This window comes from Vicugna pacos, chromosome 26 (genome assembly GCF_048564905.1).
Source record: "Vicugna pacos chromosome 26, VicPac4, whole genome shotgun sequence".
In the NCBI taxonomy this organism is placed as follows: Eukaryota; Metazoa; Chordata; class Mammalia; order Artiodactyla; family Camelidae; genus Vicugna; species Vicugna pacos.
The window spans coordinates 2,110,276-2,127,378 of NC_133012.1; the positions used below are offsets into that span (position 1 = coordinate 2,110,276).

Consider the following 17,103-nt stretch of genomic DNA (forward strand, 5'->3'; position numbering starts at 1 on the left):
GTAAGTGTTCATTAAATACATTTGTTTAATAAACGTACACATAGTGACACACGTGCAGAATGACATCACACCAGAAACAAATGATACCAACCATTTTTACCAAGGTAAATAAGGAACGGAAGGTTTAAAATGTCATTCTGACCCACCTCAGGTATACTGGGAAAATTACTCAAAACCTATGAATAAAGAAGCCCCAAGAGGGAGGGTATAGCTTAAGTGGTAGAGTGCATGATTAGCACACACAAGGTCCTGTGTTCAATCCCCAGTACCTCCTCTAAAGATAAATAAGTAAACCTATTTACCTCCCCCACCACCAAAAAAAAAAAAAAAGAAGCCCCAAATGCACCCACCAATAAGTCAAAGGACTATGTGGACACTGGATACTATCTCTAGCTAGGGAAGTAAACATCATGTCTTATCAAGGTCAGAAAAAGCTTAAAGCTTAATCAGCACAAAATCACAACGCGGCACTCAAAGTCAGGGCCATGACCGGGGAGTTTTAAACAGTCTTGGGGTGATGACGATCAGCATTCCCCGCCTGAGAAACAGTGACTGCGTGACTAAGGCCTCAGACCTCAAGCCTGGAATGTTAGGCATTTATGCTACATGGTAAATAGCAAGTTTGAAGACTATGATAAAAGCAGAATCACTGTTTTAAAATAATTTAGCTATTTCATACTTTTAGGAGTCCCCAGTTGGGGACTGAACTAGCCAATAAAATACGCATTTTTAGGGTAATGGGAATTATTAAATGGCTGCACCCACAGTGCATTCTTACCCTCCCCAAATATCACGGAGCACCTTACACAATGTCATCTAACATGTAAGTTAAACATGAATAGCTGTCGTCTGACTTCTTCAGCTGAACAACAGCAACCCTGTCCACCCAAAACAAAAATCACGTAAGACAGTGACAGTTTAGGGAAGTCAGGACATACGTCTAAATGTCGACTCCAAAGTCCAGAAACGCGATGAAGACCACGGGCACGGTAAACAGCACTAGCAGCAAGCACTTTCACAGCATTTACTTCGTGCCAAGCGTGGTTCTGAGATGTGCACGTGTATCAATCCGCTTGCTCCTCAGAAGAATTCTGGTATGTATCACCGTAATTCCATTTTACAGATGAGAACACTGAGGCAAAAACAGCTTAGGTAACTTACTCAAGGTCACGTATCTCATAAGGTACAAGGCCAGAATCCACACTCAGGAGGTCTAGCTCCAGAGCCCAGGCTCTTAACCACACGCAACATCCCCCTTCTGTCTAACTCCCAAGACATGCTAGTATCTATCCCCGTTATGACCTACTGATCGAGCACTTTTTCTCCATTTGCACTGCTGCTTTCCTACCTCTGAGAAACCTGTTTGCTTTAATTGTTCATCAAATAATCCTACACCTTCTTAAGACTTAATGGGACCTTATAGGATGTGATTCTAATGGCCTGTTCTAGGTAATCTCAAGTCAGTTCTTGGTTTAAAGAGTTCTCAGCTTTTGAGATTTGAAATTTCAATGGCGCTTCATATCTGTTATCTGAAAGAGGAAGGTAGGTAAACACTTACTAGTATCTGGAGTTTTCTCTTCAGATCTGCCAAATAAAAATTCATATTTGGCCTTGGCAACACTCTGGGAATGTGCTGATGCACTGTTAACCCAAACAAATGTCTCTGCCTGCAAAATTAGAGCAAAATAAAGGCCTCATTAAAAATACATCATAAAATATACATCATAAAGCAATCAACCAACAAGAGAATGGTTATGACATTTCTAGTGATAGAATGCTATACAGCCATTACAAATGAAACCTGAAAAACAGAACATGACAAAAATCAGAATATGAGGTGATCACAGCAAGATTACAGCTATATGAACATCTATAGGCGAATAAGAAAAATATGAAAAGTTTGGCTTGATTTGGGGGCAGAATTATGGCAGAATTTTTTAAAATTAAGTATGCACTACTTTTTGTCATGAGAAAACTGTATTTTATATTTAGACACATTATTTTCCAAATGATCATCATTACCCACAGCCCACAGCAGGAATATTTCTGTGTATGTGTTCTGCTAACCTATGTCAACAAAAAGTAGTCTTTCCCCAAAAGAGACCCCATTTTTACATAAGCAGACATACCATTTAGCCAAACAGAGCACAGAACAGAAATGCCAGGCACTCCATTTATACTTATTATCCTAAATTTGAGCATCTGTCCCAGTGTCCTTTGGAAATCCTAAATGCACCTTATGGCAAAGAAAAACTACAAAGATGAATGAAAGCGGCTCACATCACGACTCTGAGTTCCTATCACCCTCTTCCTGGCTGCTTTAGGCAACTGCCAAAAATCAGGAGTGCCTCCCTTCTCCAGCCTAGGATTAATTAAAAATAAGTAACAAAGTAGAAACGTCAAACACAAGAAATCTGACCAAGTCCAATCAGGGAGTCATTATGTTGCCTCTTTACTCTGAGCTCAAAAATTAACCAGGATCCAGGTATTACCACACTGGCTTCTACCCTCTAGTTACGAGACATCTTCTTTCTCATGTCTGAGCAGCAACTGACTATTCACTTCAGGAGAGAGGAGCATGAAGCAACCAGGCAGTTACTTCAAAGAGGGAAGTTTTATGACTTCTGTTTCATCCTTTGGAGAAGAAACGGTTCACAGCTGTAAGGAGGCCCACGGTGGGGACACGACCACCTCCATCACCCCCAGCAGACAGGTTCATGGGCAGGCCTCTCTTTGTTCCTGAATGCCAGCATCAAAGACCTTCCTGCACAGTTTAGAAACAGCGATTTCTTAAAGTAGCTCTGTAATCATTTAATGTTCACAGTGTGTAAAATGATTCTTTCTGGAAAAGGTACAGACTCCTATAGGAGCTACATGTTTCACAGTCACAGGCTGTTAATTATCCTTTCCCCCGACAGAAAGGCAGTATTAATTTTTTTGATGTGTTCAGGGAGCTTCAGGCTGGTAGAGGACACTGGTGCCCTAATTCAGGTGAGGTGGTCAGGACAGGCTCTCTGAGGAACCAACACTGCAGAGTCAAGAAGGAAGAGAGCTGAGGAAGGTCAGAAACATCCATTTCAGCAGGAGGGTCACACGCAACGGCCTCAAAGTATGAAAGGACCAGGCCACCTACACAACTGAGGGAAGGGCAGCATGGCCACAAAATAGTGGGTAAGTGGGTGAGTTCAGAGTCTGCCTGGGAAACAGCATGGCAGGGACAAACCCTGGAGAGGAGGCAGGGGCCAAACACACAGGGCGTGTGGGTAAGGGAAAGGCTGTATGGGAAGCCACTGGAGGGTCTGAAATGTATGGCAGTTCGTTAACATTTTTGAAAGACCGTTCACTTATCATTTTAAAAGGTCATATGGTTGTTACAGGGGAAGTGGGTGGAGAGAGCCAAGAGGAGGCCGAGCCCTCAGGCAGAAGTGCCAAGGAGACAGTACGGAAGCTGAGACTGGGATGATGGCAGTGGAAACAGAAGGAGATAAACAGGAAACACATTTTATCAGGAAAATCTACTTACATTTTCTGATAAACTGGACATAAGGGAATAAGGGAAAGGAAGAAATCAAGCATGATTATAGTAGGCAATGTCTCCCGACCACGTAGTCCAGGCCAGGCTGCCCTAATGCCACATGCGGGATGCCTCACGCTCTGCTCGGAACAGTCCTCTCGGGTGGGCAGCGCGGCTGCCACCCCAGTCGCACAGGCGGGGAAAGGGAGGCAACAAGCGTGTGAGCATCTCGTCCATAGTGACACAGCTGGTAAGTAAACTGTGGACCCTAGGTTCAGACTCTGAATCCAGAACCCACGACCGGCATGGCTCTGGCATGGCTCCCGGGCACCCGGCTTGGGCGGCTGCCAGCTGGGTGGTGTGCTGGGACGGGGGAGCCCAGGGAAGAAGCATTATCAACAGCTTGGATCTGGGCTTCCAAGTGACCTCAGGAAGACAACAGAGAAGAAAATTCTAAAGAAAAACTCCATTACTGTTGTGCTAGAAAACAAGAAAATATGCCCCTGATGAAGAACCGGCTTTAAGAAATTCCAGGAAGGTAATTTTTTGAAGTAGTCTCAACTTAAGAGTTCTTAACCTCAGTTCCATGAGGGTGACCTGTCGTTAGAAATCTGAAGTCTGAAGTCTGAAGTCCGATGGGGGGGAAAATGTATCTTTATTTCCATTTACTTTAAACTGAAATTTAGCATTTTTTAAAATGTGAATGTATGCGACAAACCACAGTATTATTACCAGTAACCAGAACTGTGTCACCGCCAACAGAAATCATAGCGATTTTTACACCATATAACAGTTACAGCAAGTATCTTCAACTGTCATTCATACTCACCCCTATTTGAGATGATAGTAGTTACTAAGACCTACCACTAAATCTTACTATGAATAAAGAAACACAATGTATTCCCATGTCACAAACCTGTTTAATATTTTGGTAGCCAATATAACTGGTTTCTTTTGTAGCTCTATGTATATTATTATATACACTTAAAAAGCATTATTCTGACAAGAGAGCCAGAGCTTCACTGGACCTGCAAAAGGGGTCACAGCACAAAAGCAGGTTAAAAGACCCTGTTTCAGAGCATCAGTCCTTCAACTGCAGTTCATGATCCACCAGTGGCTTTGTATCAGTTGTGTGGGTCATGGCCAGATTTTTTTATAGGTAAGTTAATACACGTACATATATACACATGTAACAGAATGAAACTGAAAATATCAGAGTAGAGCCCTTGGTAAGAAAAATCACTGTTTTATGAAACTTCTAAGTCACGTGTGTTTGTGTGTGTGTGTGATGATGTAAAATGTATTTCTCACCGTGAGTCATGATCAAAACTGTTGGAAACACAGTGCTCTAGGGGCTTCTCAAACTTAGGCATGAATTAGCATCCCCTGCAGGGCTTTCTAAAGCACATATTGGGGAGTTCACCCAGGTTTTCTAACTCAGTGGGTCCAGGATTTTTGGCCTGAGAATGTGCGTTTTCTAGCAATTTTGCAGGTGATGTTGATTTGGTCCAAGGACCAAATTTTGTGAACCACGCTTCAGGCCAATGTTTTTCATACTTTATTGTATATATGAACTTCTTGGGAATCTTGTTAAAATATAGATCTCGCAGGTCTGGGGTGGGGCCCGAGACTGCATTCCTAAAACGTTTCAAGAGGATGAGGACACTGGGCCACAGGGCACACCTGTGCTAAGGCTTCGAAATGATCAAAGCACATTCAGATTTTCACAGAAGAGAAAAAAAAAATTTAAAGGATGCTCTAACCAGGAGTAAATTATACCATAGGGCTCCACTCTAATAAAGCACCCCATAATATGACAACTGTGGGCCTGGTCAGGCCCAGAAAAAACATTATCATTCCCATGAGTTGCGCATTGAAATAGAATTCTCTCAGCTCACAGGGGTAATTTTTAAAGCTGGGAGCCGCACTGCTACATTCTCTTCCCAAGCCAAGGGTTACAAATCTTCACCCACCTCCACAACAATTTTTGCCTGTCAAGAAAACTATATTTAAAACATTCAGCACTACTTTCTCCTTCTGTATGACTAACTGAATAATATATATTCTTTTGTTTTATCACAGCAATTTTAGAAACGTAAATGTCGTTAAGAAGTATGGGGTATCAGGTCACAGTAGCAGACGGACTGACTGTCAGATGACCCAGATTTAAATCCCACTTGAGACTTCTGCCCAATCGCACACTCATGTTTAGTCTCTGGAGTTCAGCTTCCCTATTGATAAAGAGTGTTGTTCATTTATCTCTAAGGTCCCTCCTACTTCTGAAGAACAAACATTCTTCACACTTCTAAGCCCCTTCCATAGGTATTTTATTAAGGAAGAATAACAGAAATCTTCTCCTTATGATAAAATTAACAATGACATGATCACCAAAACCTGCCCTGCATTTAAAGACAGGTGTCCACCACTAAATGGACAGGACAAATAAAATTTCAACCTTACATTTTAGATGGCTTTTCAAATTTACAAAGAATTGTCACCTAATATCATCCAAGTCTCAAGATGTTGCTGATTATAATTAAACAATTTTAGATGCAAGAGAAACACTACTTATGTAAAATAATTCTTTGAATTGCCTAGCTATAAAAAATCAAGAGGAGAATGTAGAAAGTTGCAAGCAAATTTTAGAAATGAAAATAGTTTTCAGTTGGTCTGGGAGGGGAAGCATGGAGAGGGAGAGGTGGAGACGGGCTGAGGGAAGTCGAGGAGGGTGGTGTGCTCCTTCAGGTCCCTATCATTTCAGTTTCAGGAGAATGTTCAGAGGACATGAGGCCCTGTAAGTCAGTCAGAGTTGAGTATTATAAAGTTCCTTAGGCTAGAGAACATTGAAAGCTAAAGCAACAACTATAAAAATAATATTTCACAACTCACTCAAAACTAATACTTGATTCCAACGTTCACACTGAGCGCTTGATCCTGTTCCATCCCATCTGGTCCCATCACCAGCAGAAGTCAGGCCCATGGGAGCAGGGCGCCGCGCAGCCCGACTCAGGTGCAGGCAACACTGGACGCTTGGTGCCGATGTGGCAAAGGGTGGTAGTTAGGCGCTATGGACTGAACTGTATCCCCCACAACTCATATGCTGCAGTCCTAGCCCCCAGCGCCGGCGATGTGGCTGTGTCTGGACACAGGCCTATACGGTCACCAGGGTGGGCCCTAATGCAACATGAGCAGTGCCTCTCAAGAAGAGACGAGGACAGAGACACACACAGAAGGAAGATCACAGGAAGACATGGGGAGAAGATGACCCTGTGAGGTCAAGGAGAGAAACCTCAGAAGAAACCAGCCCTGCGGACACCTTGATCCTGGACTTCTGGCCTCCAGACCAGCTGGCTGTCCCAGCTGCCCCATCTGTGGTACTTCATGACAGCAGCCTAGCGTCAGGGAAGGCTGAAAGAGGTAAGAGTAAATGGGAAGTCCTTCAAGAAGACAGGTAACGTAAGTCTGTTAAAAGGGAACAGAACCTATGACAAACCTATAGCCAGCATAGTACTCAACGGTGAAAAACTCAAAAGCTTCCCACTAAAATCTGGGACAAGACAAGGCTGCCCACTATCACCACTCCTATTCAACATAGTCCTGGAAGTCCTAGCCACAGCAGTCAGGTAAGAGAAAGAAATAAAAGGGATCCAAATTGGAAAAGAAGAGATAAAAGTGTCATTATATGCTGACGACATGTTACTATATATAGAAAACCCTAAAAGGTCCACACAAAAGCTACTAGAGCTGATTGAAGAATTCAGCAAGGTAGCAGGTTACAAAATTAACATTCAAAAATCAGTTGCATTTCTTTACACTAACGATAAATCAACAGAAAAAGAAAGTAAAGAAACAATCCCCTTTAAAATAGCACCCAAAGTAATAAAATATCTGGGAATAAATCTAGCCAAGGTGGTGAAAGAATTATACACAGAAAACTATAAACCATTGATGAAGGAAATTAAAGAATACTTTAAAAAATGGAAAGATATCCCATGCTCTTGGATTGGAAGAATCAATATTGTTAAAATGGTCACACTGCCCAAGGCAATCTACAGATTTAATGCAATCCCTATCCAATTACCCAGGACATATTTCACAGAACTAGAACAAATCATAATAAAATTTATGTGGAACAATCAAAGACCTAGAATTGCCAAAGCATTACTGAAGAGAAAGAAAGAGGCTGGAGGAATAACTCTCCCAGACTTCAGACAATACTATAGAGCTACAGTCATCAAAACAGCATGGTATTGGTACTAAAACAGACATATAGACCAATGGAACAGAATAGAGAGCCCAGAAATGAACCCACAAATTTTTGGTCAACTCATCTTCGACAAAGGAGGCAAGAATATACAATGGAATAAAGACAGTCTCTTCAGCAAATGGTGTTGGGAAAACTGGACAGCAGCATGTAAAACAATGAAGCTAGAACACTCCCTTACACCATATACAAAAATCAACTCAAAATGGATTAAAGACTTAAACATAAGACAAGATACAATAAACCTCCTAGAGGGAAACATAGGCAAAACATTATCTGACATACATTTCAAAAATTTTCTCCTAGAAGAAATAAAAGCAAGAATAAACAAATGGGACCTAATGAAACTTACAAGCTTCTGCACAGCAAAGGAAACCAGAAATAAAACAAGAAGAAAACCTACGGAATGGGAGATAATTTTTGCAAGTGAAACCAACAAAGGCTTGATCTCCAGAATATATAAGCAGCTCATAAGACTCAATAAGAAAAAAATAAACAATCCAATCCAAAAATGGGCAGAAGACCTAAACAAGCAATTCTCCAAGGAAGACATACAAATGATCAAAAAGCACATGAAAAAATGCTCAATATCATTAATTATCAGAGAAATGCAAATCAAAACTACAATGAGGTATCACCTCACACCAGTCAGAATGGCTGTCATTCAAAAATCCACAAATGAGAAATGCTGGAGAGGCTGTGGAGAAAGGGGAACCCTCCTACACTGCTGGTGGGAATGCAGTTTGGTGCAGCCACTATGGAAAACAGTGTGGAGATTCCTCAAAAGACTAGGAATAGACTTACCATATGACACAGGAATCCCACTCCTGGGCTTGTATCCAGAAGGAAATCTACTTCAGGATGACACCTGCACCCCAATGTTCATAGCAGCACTATTTACAATAGCCAAAACATGGAAACAGCCTAAATGTCCATCAACAGGTGACTGGATAAAGAAGATGTGGTATATATATACAATGGAATACTACTCAGCCATAAAAACTGACAACATAATGCCATTTGCAGCAACATGGATGCTCCTGGAGAATGTCATTCTAAGTGAAGTAAGCCAGAAAGAGAAAGAAAAATACCATATGAGATTGCTCATATGTGGAATCTAAAAAACAAACAAACAAAAACAAAGCATAAATACAGGACAGAAATAGACTCACAGACAGAGAATACAGACTTGTGGTTACCAGGGGGGTGGAGGGTGGGAAGGGACAGACTGGGATTTCAAAATTGTAGAATAGATAAACAAGATTACACTGTATAGCACAGGGAAATATACACAAAATGTTATGATACATCACAGAGAAAAAATGTGACGAGTGTGTGTATGTCCATGAATGACTGAAAAATTGTGCTGAACACTGGAATTTGACACAACATTGTAAAATGATTATAAATCAATAAAAAAATGTTAAAAAAAAAAAAGAAGAAGAGAAGGAGTTAAAAAATAAATAAATAAATAAATAAATAAATAAATAAATAGGAACAGAACCAACCAAGCCACACCACAGAACACTCAAAGGCAGAGGAAGCGGGGAAGGTGGGAAGCGGAGGGGCCGGCACAAGTGGGACTGATGAGAAGGAATGGTGATCAAGCTGTTCGACCCCTAGACCCCTACATCCACTCCACTTGAAAATGCGCCTCCCCGTCCAGGCAGAAGGATGGGTGAGATTTCTCACGAACACCTCTGGCCTGGGCGACACCAGGCACAACTGACACCAGGACACCCGAGGGGAAGCGGGGATTTGTTTGCTGGATGTGAAAATGCTTAGACTTGTCTCATCCAACCTGTGGAATGCTGCACCCTGGACATTACCCTGCAGACAGGAGATCTAAGAGCTTTCAGTGCAGAATGCAGCCAGCCCAAAAAGAAAGACCTAAATAGTTACATGAGGGGTCAACTGATTGATGGCCTGACCAGAGCCTCCCACAGCGAGGCGCAGAATCTCTAGTAGACACACTATTATATGGCACTGGATTCTTTACTTTCCATGACTATAAGTTTTTTGAAAACACAGACCAGCTATTTTGTAGAATGTTTTTCAACAAGGGTTTGCCTTTATATTTCCTCCTGATTATGTTCAGATTTTGCATCTTTGACAGGAATATCACAGAAGTGACGTTCTCTCTGCATCCTGCTTAGAGGCACAGGATTTCAATTTGTCCCATTACTGATCGTAGTCACTTTGATCTGCCAGGCCTCTCCACTGTCAACTTAAACTTTCTCTCTGTGATTAATTAGTATGCTATGGAAAGACATAGAAACTACTAAATTCCTCATCAAACCTGCAAATTATAACTTCATTTATTTTTATCAGTAAGGACTGAATTAACTATTTTATCCAATGTGTTGCGATCCACTATTTTCATTATTCATTTCAATGCTCAAGTTGCCTGGTTTGGGCCAGGGGAAGCGCTTTCCAGCTGGCTCTGTGTCTTTTCGACATGTCCCCTTTATTCTCTGAGCACGTCTTCACCTTCTGGTACAACAGGATGTTTCAGGCTTCTCCCTGGAATTAGCCGTTTCTTTAAAAACAAAACAAACGGAAAAACCTTGGTCCTTTTTAATGAACAATATTATTCAGTATTTAGATACAAGAACTGGACACTGGGAGGCTGCATGTGCTCAGAGACTAGGTCAGGGGACAGAGCTGGGAAATTTTAAACAGACATGTGTGCACACACAGGCACGCACACACACTCTGCAGCAGGCTGAATAAGGGCCCCCTAAGATGTGCATATCCTAATTCCCAGAGCCTGTGAGTGCTGTGGTACATGGCAAAGACTCTGAAGATGTGATTATGGTTTTCATATAAGGAAACTATCCTGGATAACCCAGGTGGACCAAGATGTGTGACGGAAGAGAAGAAAGCGAGAGGAAAGCAGAGTGAGACAGAAGATGCCACGCTATTAGATGGAGGAAGGGGCTAGGAGCCAAGGAATGCAAGGAATGGAATTCTAGGCTGGAAATGGCACGGAAACTGACCCTTCCTACCGTCTCCAGAGAAACCATTGCCCTGCTGGCACCTTGATTTTAGCTCATAAAATTCACTTTAGACTTCTGGCCTACAGAACTACATGGGAATAAACTTCTATTGTTTTAAGCCACCAAGTTTATGGTACTTTGTTATAGCAGCCATAGGAAATTAATGCAGGCACAGAAAATAGAGATACAAATACACACTTTTATATTGATATTTATTTCTGTATCTGCCTAATAAAAAAAAGTTCACACTCAAAGTTTTTCCATAAATATGCCTCTGCTGCTCTCAAGTACAAATGAGTTGTTAATGAAATAATCACAAGACAATGAGTAATTGTTATTCCACTTATATTGTTCCTCGTTAGTGCAGTTCATCCAAATGTACTTTGCTCTTCCACTGTAATTAAGATATTTGTATTGCTGAAAATCAAACAAAATCAACCATTCCTTCAGTTTACCTGGCTACAAAGAAAGAGATTCGCATCCTGTCGTGTGCATCATTTCTCCCTTTAAAAATATATCTGACATGCGCCTGCACATAAACAAGCGGAAAAGCACCCAAGTTTGAGAAGAAGGGGACAGACCCCGTAATCTGCAATCCCCTACAACCAGCCCTACTCCCCCGACAGACTGACTGGACAGAGATTCCAAAAGCCAGTAACAGAAGCAAGTGAAATCAGGACAGAGGGCCTCTCAAAAACAAAAGAAGTCAAAGGCAGCCAGGAGACAAGTGGGATAACAGAACGTCCACATCTTCCCTTCTAGAGGTTAGAAACAGCATCCAAACCAAAGGGCAGCGCAGGAATGGACTAGCAGGCTAAGGAGAAGGCCGTGGGGGAAAAGCGGGACTCAGCCCCTCACCTGTCACTATCCAGCAGGCTGCCAGCGTGTGCTCACTGTGTGAGCAGAGAGACAGGAGCTGAATTCGTGGCCTTTTTAAAAGCCCCTGGAGGTCCATTCCCATTTTCCCACCAGCTGCTGTCTGTTCACTCGGCCCGTTTCCTGAAAGCACACTCCCCGGGGAGGACAAGCGGGGTTCTGCTGCTCCTCCAGGCTCGAAGCCAGCCCGGTGAGGGCGGCCGGAAGCTCCAGAGCAGAGGCACCGAGTCTCCACGCTGCCGTCCACTGACACGCACATCAGGTCAGAGGGAAGCAAGCCTTTGGCCAACTCAAAGGACTGTTCCCTTGATAATCTGCAACTTGGAACCATTCATAGTTGTCTTCTGACCAAATGGAAGACTATATGCTCCTTCCAGGAACTGTGCCTGCCCTGGCAAGGCTCTGAATTCACAATACACAGCGGCTTATTACAAATGGTGAGAGTGGCTTTTATTTTATTCATTCATTCATTCATTCATTCATTTATTTATTTATTTTTGGAGTGTGTTGTGGAAAGTTAGGGGCTGAGACACTAGGAAGACAAATATTCATTTGTAACAAAGCCTCCCCCAAAACAAATGTAAGACACAGGGATCAAGTTTTCCTCACAGCTCCCTCACTAAGACACCAAGTGATTAACGTGTTGGCAAGCTTCGGAGAAAGAATTTATAAGAAAACTAGCAATCAAACGTGATGACCTCACAAGACAGCCTCTGCAGGACACACCGTTTCATGTCAGTAGTGACAGAGGGCGAGGCCCCTGGCGGCAGATGTGCAGACCCAGAGATCAAGTCTCCTTCCGCCTTTCTCGTCTCCCTGCCTTCTTGCCTCCTTCAGGTTCGGGACGTGTGTGCTTCTGATAATGCTTAAAACTAATAAATGAAAGAGACAATGTAAAGATCCAGGTTTTAAGCAGGAAAGCATACGCGTGTAAGCCTCCGAACACCCCTCCTTACGTGCTACAGACTGGCGGCCTGGGTTCTCACCCAGGAGGCTGCAGCCTTCCACACATGAGGATTTAAACTGGCTAACACGAGGGAATCCCAGAAAGCCACAGAGGACTCTGAAAGTCAGCCTGGCATAATCAGGATCGTCCAGAGGAAATCAAGCAGATGCTGAATAACCACATTCACAAATGCACCTCTACGTACTCAAAAAAAAAGAGGAAGGCAAGGTACTGAGAACAATCAAAACCAGCAGCACACAAAGCAGACGGGGACTACAGAGTCACAGAAAGTGTTCGTAAGTATTTTTGCTGAGTCCTTATCAACTCAGCAACCTCAAAAAAAAAAACCTCGAAACCTTGGCAGAAATACCACAAAGAAATTACAGAAGTGAAAACTAAGTATCAGCTTAGCCACCTGAATCTAAACGTCGCAAATATAAAAGTGTCTTCAGTTATTTCAAAGGTTCCATTAACTTCCCTTTTTTTTTAAATTTTAATTTCTTTTTTAATGGAGGTCCTGGCGATTGAACCCAGGACCTCAAACATGCTAAGTATGTGCTCTACCGCTGAGCTATCCCCTCCCTCCTGGTTCCACTAACTTCTGAAACAAAATTAAATCCACACTGATTTTTTTAAAACAAGTCACTTGGCACTTTGACAAGAAGGAAAAATAGGTGCTAACTGTGAATTCAAGGTGGGAAGCATCAGAAGTAAGTGTCTTCTCACCTGGTTTGCTAATCTTTATATCCCTTAACTTGAAAGTCCCATCTGGGCGGCACCTGTGTGTTTTAGTAAAACGTGTCCTGTCTGGAACTGGAGCCTACAAGACGACACACTTGACTAAGGTGAGAAAACCAACCAAAAGTTTCTTCTCAAAGAAGGTATGAGTGATCAAATAAATTCTTATTTTCTAAATACAAAGTATGTCGTTGACCCAATGTATGCCTGTATAGATGGAGAACATTGCTGCATGTATGAAGAAAAAAGTGCCTCTGGGCAAACACAAACGTTCCGAAAGCCATAAAATCCAGGCTGAAATTTAAGCTAAAATAAGCACATGAAGCATCAGGAATAATATAATCACTGCATTAATTTCAACAAGAAAATATACAGTCCACCAAAATTTTACCAAAACAATCTCCAAGCATGTGCCCCTCTTGAAAAACACCAATTGATCATGAGTTTGGTATCAGAAAGAAAATCAGACCCACCGAGGTCATGTGACTTTTTTGTACTGTTAAACTTCACTGTAATAAACTGAGAGGGAAAAAAGAAAGAAGGAAGATCAGAAAAGTAAGATCATCCCCCTGGGAAGCATCTGGTTCTTCCTGCAGAACATAAATCCCGACCGGATGATACAAGCCTCTCATCCCTGGCTGTTAACAGGCGCCAATTATGAAGAAATGAGCTGAGGTAAAGGCTCTATAAAACACACACCTGTCAAGCCAAGGTAAAGAAGGGCACCAAAGACAACACAGCATAAGGTCCTGAAAACAGAAATTTCACAAAAAATTCCAAGTCAATTTTCAGACTACTAACACTAGGTATCAACAGTCTTGGTGGAATTTTTTCATGGAATTTTATATTTTAATTTACAGCGATGTAGAAAACATATTATGCGGGTGCCTAAGAGCCTTGTTAATTACCAGTAAGGTCATTTCTTCCAAGTATTCTGACAAGGCAATTGCCTGATTTTTCCACTGATAATGTCTTAGCATCCTAGCTTCAGGAAAGTTCGCATGGGCAGTCAGCAGGTAAAAGACACAGCACAGACAGACAGAAGGGTCTGGGTTTTGATTTAAGAGACGAGCTCCTTTCTTTAGACTTCAGCATTGTCAAGACACACACTACCTGCAATGCTAAAAATGTTCCCATTTTACATGTTTAGCTTTTACAAAGACACAAACTATTCCTCATAAGTCATAATGAGTGAACTTCTCAGAAACAAACGGCTTACGTAAACATGTTAAAAGCAAATGATTCTTCCAGGACCGTGGGGCGCTGAGGTCCCATGTGGCCAATTACGTCTTCAGGGACATGGAGGTGTCCTCATACACAGAAGCCAGGGATCTGAGAATCGTCCTGTCCGACGCACACTTGAGAAGGATAACACAGGAGGGACACACTCTGGAGCAGTGTTTCTGCTGGTCCAGGGACGCCCTGCACCACAGTCCCCAGGGGTGCTTGTGGATAAGCCGCAGGCCGCCGGACTTCACAGGCCCGGGAGTCAGACTCCTGACTCTCCCCTCCCCTCTCGCTGATTCTTGGGCTGCTGCAGCTTGAGAGCTGCTATGCTGGAGCTCCACGGGGGATGGATACACGTGAGCCCTCAGAACAGACGAGGGAACAGCAGGCAGCTGACATCAACGGACAAGCCCGTTGCTCTGAGGCCACCTCCATCATCCCTATGACACAAACCACCACCACAGAACGCCTGGGGAAATGCACCAGGAGGACTTCTGGCTTACTGCGGGCATTTCACAACTGATGTTAAGGTTGTTAGTTTAGGAATGGCTTTAAATTTGTGCCGTGAGTGCAAACAATGCTGTCAGCCATAAAGCTGCTTTGGGACCCGAGCAATGCAAGGGGCACAGCACAGGGAAACGCTCCCTGCTACTACAGAGGCCAGGCCGTCCTCACAGACAGTGCATGAGCTAAATGCTGAGTGAACACCTAGTAAGTCAGAAAAAGGGAAGGAAAAACAGAGGAAGTTGAGAGAAAGGGACATTGCTGGGAAAATGGTATCATCTGAAGACTGGAGGCCACTGGGGAAGTGCAGGACGAGCTGAGAAGTGGCAGGGAGCCCGGTGAGGCTGCCCACAGGGTGGCGGAGAGGCTGGAGATGGGGGCAGACGAGTGCTGCTCCTCCTGCAGGGGCTTCCACTCACTCAGGGATCCTGCTAATGCTCCAGCTCTGCTTCCACAGATCTGGGTAGGGGCTGAGAGCCTGCGTTTCTAACAAGTTCCAGGTGATTCTGATGCCGTTGGTCTGGGGATGGTACTTCAAATAGAAAGGAAGCAGGTGATGACACCCAAGAGGCAGAGTCACATCACATCAAAGAGCTCAAATGTCAGGCTAAATGGCTGGACTTTGGAATTCAGTTATTTGGTGTTCAATTTAAGGGAGGGGGTATTTAGAAGTTTCTGAATAAGAGAGATCTCATCACTAGACAAAAATCAGGTAAGAAAAATCTTTATGCCAAATTACTAACCAAATCTCTCTTAGAAGATGTCTTATTTTGTTTTGTCACTTTAATATTTTCTCAGTTTTGGTTAATATGTACATAAACTTGAGGCAACTCTGGCAAGGTATCAGTGCTTTACATTTATCCCTCTCCAGACTAAATCTTTTTTTTTTTTTTGATAACAGAAAAGACAGTTAACAGATAAAAAGAAAAGGACTGAGGGTTTTGCACTTTCTTGCCTCCCCACCCCATCTTCTCTGGCCCATTCAGCGGAGGCCATACACCAAAGCTTCTGGTCACTGCTTTATCACTATTCCTGATGGCAACCAGGGTTCCTGTTTATAAACATGACAGAGGTAACCAACAGTCAAGTCTTCCCCACCTCGTCCCCACCCCCCACCATGACTACAATTACTTCAAACTCAGTAAGAGATGAGTGCCAATTCCTGGAGCACATTATCAGTCACCTCAACATACCTGAGCCTCAGAATAAATAATCTCTCAGGAAAGAAGGGTGACTGACTGCACACAACTCAAGAAATGAATCTAACTCAGGAGGCACAAAGGTCAGAAGGGCCCCAACAGAGTCCAGATCCCCAGAGCTCATCCCATGCCATCCCATAATCTCGATTCGTCCTCTCCATCCACCTTAGCACTGGAGAGATGACAGAGACAGAAATCAGCACTTGTGGAATTTCTTTCCACTATTCCATTACGGTCTGGAAAGGGAGGGGCGTAAAAAAGAAACAGCAGTTCGGTAAGTAGACTGAACTCAGTACCTGACCTCAGCATTCTGCAGGACACCCTCTCAGCCCCGCAGTAGTACTGTAGAACACAGCACTGTCCAGGGCTCCTGTGAGGCTCTCTAGCAGGAAACCCCGCCTGCCAAAGCCCATGCGATCGCAGTTAACAATGAAAACGCACTTGCACGTGGGCGCAGCGTAGGTGCAGCAAGCGTGACCCAGAAACCCAGTGACCTGTGCAGCGCGGTACAGGAGGCTTAGGCCTGGACGCTGCAGATGCTCGCCATGGCAAGCTCACACAGTGCTGGCATGTAAAGAGATGTAACCCATTTAGAAGATAATTTGGCTATTTCTATCAGAATCTGAAAAGTACATAGCATTTTAGCAACTCTACTTGTAGGAATTTATTCCACAAAAAAAAAAACTACATGCCAAAGATGGTGAAACGATGTTCATTTCAGCAAAACATAAGAAACATCTATCAACAGGGCCTAGTTAACCATACAGAATATAACGAAACACAATAGAGATGTTAAGAAAACAATGAGGAAGGCTTATGCACTGTACAAGAACTAT

The 17,103-nt window shown here is 43.0% G+C and overlaps 1 protein-coding gene across 12 annotated transcripts in view; it reads right to left on the bottom strand.

Moving 5' to 3' along the window:
* The window catches only part of PSD3 (pleckstrin and Sec7 domain containing 3), a 398,292-nt gene that overhangs the window by 339,294 nt on the left and 41,895 nt on the right, over window positions 1-17,103 (bottom strand). For 11 of the 12 annotated variants that reach the window (XR_012064351.1, XR_012064354.1, XR_012064353.1 and 8 more), the window contains one exon: window positions 1,559-1,667. The exons of the other annotated variant lie outside the window; for it this stretch is intronic. Coding sequence is in view for 1 of the 11 variants with exons in the window: in XM_072950168.1 (XP_072806269.1) it covers window positions 1,559-1,667 (109 nt within the window). In the remaining 10 variants the exon portion in view is untranslated. Of the gene's footprint in view, window positions 1-1,558; window positions 1,668-17,103 lie in introns of those variants that run through there. 12 annotated transcript variants of the gene reach the window in all.